Source organism: Strix uralensis, chromosome 31 (assembly GCF_047716275.1).
Source record: "Strix uralensis isolate ZFMK-TIS-50842 chromosome 31, bStrUra1, whole genome shotgun sequence".
NCBI lineage: Eukaryota > Metazoa > Chordata > Aves > Strigiformes > Strigidae > Strix > Strix uralensis.
Window position 1 is genome coordinate 2,665,285 of NC_134002.1, and position 5,477 is coordinate 2,670,761.

At 50.7% G+C, this 5,477-nt stretch overlaps 1 protein-coding gene across 1 annotated transcript; it reads right to left on the bottom strand.

The window, feature by feature from the left end:
* Nucleotides 1–2,907: 2,907 nt before the first annotated feature.
* LOC141936111 (olfactory receptor 14A16-like) lies at nt 2,908–3,924 on the bottom strand. The gene has a single exon (XM_074852837.1). It carries the CDS (start codon nt 3,859–3,861, stop codon nt 2,908–2,910), a length of 954 nt encoding a protein of 317 aa, XP_074708938.1. The 5' UTR covers nt 3,862–3,924.
* Between the last annotated feature and the right edge of the window lie 1,553 nt (nt 3,925–5,477).

Genomic DNA, 5,477 nt, shown 5'->3' on the forward strand with positions numbered 1-5,477 from the left:
TTTCACCCATCTCAGGGCTAGTTCTTAGCATGGTGGCCATGAACCCTGCTGGCCCTTGTGTCTCTCGTGGTTGTTCAGGTCAGAATAACAGAGGTATCCCCAGAATCAGAGCCCAGGTGGGCCTCTTCCACCTGCCTCACCCCCTCCCATCCCCAAGTATGTTGAAGTGACCTCAAAATCATCCCCATTCCAGCCAGCTCCCCTTGACCTTCCTCTCCCCTTCCTCTCTGTCCCTCTCCTGTCTCAGCTGGGATGAGTCGTTTTATGATGAACATCTTGTCCCCAAATTACTGGGGACATCTGCTGGCCAATCAGGATACTGTAACAGGAGTGGCCTCACAATCAACATCACAATTTGTGGTGTCTTTCCCTGTGTCTCTCCATCCAATCCCTTGACCCCTCATCACTGCTGCACCCCACATTCAACAGCCAAACCCAGCCCCTTCACTGGCCTTTCCCTCTCCCCTGCCCCACACGTTGCCACAGCCAGGGTGGGACGTGTCGCGTTCAGGCTTTGCAGTGCTCATGCAGAATTATTGCCACAAAGTCGGTGCTGAGATCAGACTCAGTGCTGTGGAGCAGACCCCAGCAAGAAATAACAGCGTTCAACAGGAGATCTGCAGTGGTGGCAACCATGTTGGTTTTGCAAGGGGGGTTCTGTCCGTTCACTAAAAGGATCTGCTACTACCAAGATGCACTTGGTGTTTCAAGCTGTCACTGGCAGAGCTCCCACCAAATCAATCTGCCGTTGTGGCCGTGGGCCTCCACTCTGTTGGTGCTGGGCTGGGGCTTTTACTCCAGTGTAATCTGCACTGGTCACGGCACAGGACAGACAGCTCCTACCCCAGAGATCTACATCCTTCTTCGTGTTAGGCCAGCACTCACTGTCCTTCACTCTGCTCAGAGTGTTTGCCTCAGCTCATGGAGGAGCTTGATGAGATTCCCCTTGAATATTCTGAGGCACAATCCAATGCTTATTGCCTTCTGCCTCTACAGCATAACAAATATTCTTTCCCTTACTGTGTGCATTGACCTGCTTGGGCTTTTCACCTGACTGCCTTGAATTTCCCTGGTTGGAAGGTGACCTTTTCCCAAATTGGGTCAAGATGACGGGCTCTGTCACAGCCACTTGACTTTAATTTTTCTGCAGTTATTCAGCCTGAGTTACCCCAGATGACCCAAGAGTGTTCATGGGTGCTCCTGTGCCTGCTAATAACAGGGCCAAGATTCTCGGGTTCCCAATGGCCTCTTCAGCTGTGGGTCATCCCCAAGAATCTGCTGGCAAGGGTACCAGGATCCATGGTGCCAGCCCACAGGAACCTGGGCCTTCCCAGTAGAACCTATGGGTCTTGACCAAGACTTACTCTTGAGTTCCCAGACTGCAGGGAATGCATTGCATTTATTGTCACTTGTTTCTTTCTGGCAGAGCAGCATGCAGTCACTGAGCTTCTGTTCCACATTTTTCGAGCTCATTTTCCAAAGCCTTTATTTCTCTTTCTAAATCTTGTACTTGTCCAATGTCCACCTCCATCTATTTAATTGATATCAAATCTATATCTGTGGACCCTAAGATCTTCCCCTCTTTTGATTAAGATGGTTCTTATAATTCAGGAAATTCCTTCTCCTTCAATTTCTGGATGTCCTTTTGTCCTTCTTTCCCTTCCCATCTGTTTCTCTTGGGAGATTCTGGGAACTGTATCAGGCACACCACAGTGTCCCAATGGCACAACCTTCCTTTTTTACTGGCTTTTATGTTTTCCAGTTTGATATTACTAACATAGACTTTACAGGCTGGAGAGGTGGGATCTGCTGCTTTAAAACAGTGGAACCTCCGAGGGCATTTTCCTTGTTTAATCACTCACTTGTGGAGCTTTATAACACCCTTTTCCTCCTGAACGTATTTGTTATCTCAAGCTGCATGGTCTGTTTGATTCCATGTATTTCCCATACTGTCTTTACAGAAGGAAAAACTAACAAGAATTTTGTTGCTCCAACCAGCTAAGCAAGAAAGATTTTTAAATGTGTTTTCTGTGAGCAACAAGTCCAGATTTACTTTCCTGCAGAGTGAGTTGGTTCTGAGCATCGCAATAGCCAGACCAAAAGATGCACTGCGGGTCGTGTCAGTTCCCACTCAGTTTACGGACCATGGAATGAAGCTGGGATGAGGCTGTTCCTTAGGACAGCTTCCCAGACAAAATGCTGTTTGTGTCCAGACAAAGGTGTGTCCAGAGACTATTCCAGTTTTCTCAATTTGTGGGTCTCCAGTCACTGCCCACCCCAGGGACACACGGTCCCTGCAGATCCCCTGGGATCTCCAGGCAGCTCCAGACTCCCCTCCTTAAAGACATCAACTACATGTCATGTGTGGGACGGCTCTGGATATGGACCTCAGGTATTCACCTGAAGTAGAGTCACCCCGTGGTGAATGGTCCATTCACAACCTACACTCATTAGAAACTGAGTTAGTCTTAAATCCAACCCTTGGTGCCCAATAGGTCACAGTGTGGCATCACTGACTTCTTTTCTCCTGGATCCATGAGGAAAAGGAGCTTGTGGGGAGCAGTTGCTCATGCGGTTCTCAGCATCAGCTTGGGAAAGGACCCCAGTTCTGGGGCACTGCACTGGGGAGATACCGTATTATTCCATAGAGATGGGGTGGGAGAGTCAGACTGGGCCCAGTGTTAGAGGAACATGTATACAGGCACCAGGTGAGACTGAGGAGGCAAATTCCTCACTACTAGTGAGTCGAATCTAAAGGTTTGGGTAGAAACAAAATAAACATATAACAAAATTGTAAGGACGCTGATGATAATGATAATTACAATGAGAAGAAAATACGAATGAATATACAATAATAATAACAATAGCAACACACAACTATAGGCTTGAAATATGATGCCCTGACAGTCATTTGCAGAGAGTGAGTGGAAGCTTATAGAGGAACAGCCATGAAAACAGTTTCCTCAGGGCATCTTTGAGGTCTTGGTTCCTCATGCTGTAGATGAGGGGGTTCATAGTTGGAGACACCACCGAGTACAGAAATGACACCACCAGGTCCAGGGATGGGGAGGAGATGGAAGGGGGCTTCAGATAGGCAACTATGCCAGTGCTGACAAACAGGGAGACCACGGCCAGGTGAGGGAGGCACATGGAAAAGGCTTTGTGCCGTCCCCGCTCAGAGGGGATCCTCAGCATGGCCCTCAAGATCTGCACATAGGACACCACAATGAAAACAAAACATCCAAAACCTAAACAGGCAGTAACCATGATAAGCCCAACTTCCCTGAGGTAGGAGTGTGAGCAGGAGAGCTTGAGGATCTGGGGGATTTCACAGAAGAACTGGTCCACAGCATTGCCTTTGCAGAGAGGTAGTGAAAATGTGTTGGCCGTGTGCAGGAGAGAGTTGAGGAACCCAGTGCCCCAGGCAGCTGCTGCCATGTGGACACAAGCTCTGCTGCCCAGGAGGGTCCCGTAGTGCAGGGGTTTGCAGATGGCAATGTAGTGGTCGTAGGACATGATGGTGAGGAGAGAAAACTCTGCTCCAATGAAGAAGAGAAAGGAAAAGATTTGGGCAGAACATCCTGCATAGGAGATGTCTCTGGTATCCCAGAGGGAACTGGCAATGGCTTTGGGGAGAGTGGTGGAGATGCAGCCCAGGTCGAGGAGGGAGAGGTTGAGGAGGAAGAAGTACATGGGGGTGTGCAGGTGGTGGTCACAGGCGATGGCGGTGATGATGAGGCCGTTGCCCAGGAGGGCAGCCAGGTAGATGCCCAGGAAGAGCCAGAAGTGCAAGAGCTGCAGTTCCCGTCTGTCTGCGAATGCCAGGAGGAGGAACTCAGTGATGGAGCTGCCGTTGGACATTTGTTTCTACTGGACATGGGGACCTGTACATGTTGGAACAATCAGTGAGAAGTTAGGGCAGATTTCTCTGAACAAAAGATACTCCACTTCTTGCAGAACCCTCCCAAGCTGCTTCACCTCTTTTATGAAACCTTTGGCAGGTCCACTGCATGAGCTCTGGTTCCAGCTGGCTGAGGGTACCCAGGGGAGCAGGGGTCTCTGCTGTGGGCTCTGGAGGAGTCAGTGCTATGCTACAACAGCAGGCAAATAGGAACATGGGGTCATCTCAGATCAAATCCCCTTCTGATAACAAAGACTTATTAATCTTTATCCCACCAATTCACCCAACTGCAGAGCAGAGCTGTAGGGATTTTGTTTTGTTTAGTCTGTTCCAGTGGCCCCACCACACCTCAGAGTGTTCTTAAGGCAGAGATACTTGGCATTTCTGCTGCACTCCATGGTGGAATCTTGTGAGTCCTTAAAGAAGAAGGCCCTGTCTATTTGTGCACAGTGAGGACAGCCGCTGTGTCCATCAGTCCTATCCACAGCTGCCTTGTGCCTGCACCTATCTGAGCTGGAGGACAATCGCCCTCAGGTGTTCCCTGCAAAAGAAACTGGACCCTGCTGAGAGCAGAGGATCTCAGCTCTCCCCTCCCAGCCAGGGACACAGAGGTGTCTTTACAGCTGCCCACATGCATCCCAGCAGCATTTCCATGTCCTTAGCACTGAGATGTCTTCTCCAGGGGGTTGCTAGAGAAAGAATGCCTTGGGGCAGCTGCGCCCTTCTGGAGGGCAGCCTGCAGCCAAGGAGGACCCCCAAGGGAAGGAGGCGAAGAACCAAAATTTGTGATGTCATGAAGGGGGATCAGGTCATTGCCCACCCCACCCACTACGGTGGCTGGAGCCCCAGAGTAAAGCAGGGGACTGAGATGCTTTTCCTCAGATCCATTGGCATGAGAGAACCCGCAGCACCAGTGTCTGAGCTGTGCTTGAGGCCTCCCCCTCCACACCAGTGAGTGCAGCAGTAAGAAGGGCAGCAGGGAGAAGAGGGGAACACGCCAAAGTGCTCATGCCAAGGAAGGCAGGACAGGGAGACAATGCTGGGCACTCGAGCATTTCTCCTCCTCAGTTGTCAGGCTGCTGGGAGGGCAGCTCATCACCATGTCCCTGTGACATTAATGGCGGGGGGCTCTGCTGGGTGGGAGAGGAGACCAGGGAGTTGCTCAGTGAAGGTGTCTGCACTGCAGGGGATGGCAAAGAGTCACCATCCTCCCACAGCATTACTGGTAGCAACTCCCTCACAATCAAGGCCATGTTTTTGCTGCCTGGAGCTGTCACACCCAGGAGCTGTTTGTCTGTCCCTAAATCTCTTCCCTGTCAGTGCTCACAGCCCCCATCCCACCCGCTGTGTGCTCAGCTCTGCCCTGCAGACCCCTCCTGGCAGCAGGGCCCTGCCCAGGGGCATCTCTGTGTGTGCACAGTCTTAGGAGCAGGATAAACAACTGCTAAGGAGACCTGGGGACTCAGTGCCTTCTCCAGAATGGAGAAATAAATTCCCGTCTCCTTGTGTCTACTCAGGCAATGAACAGGGGAAAACACAAAGCACAGACTCTTTCCCTTTCAGTTAAATGCTGCCT

Bases quoted from the DNA above. Each gene is read 5' to 3' on its own strand.
- LOC141936111 (XM_074852837.1), bottom strand. From the start codon at position 3,861: ATGTCCAACGGCAGCTCCATCACTGAGTTCCTCCTCCTGGCATTCGCA.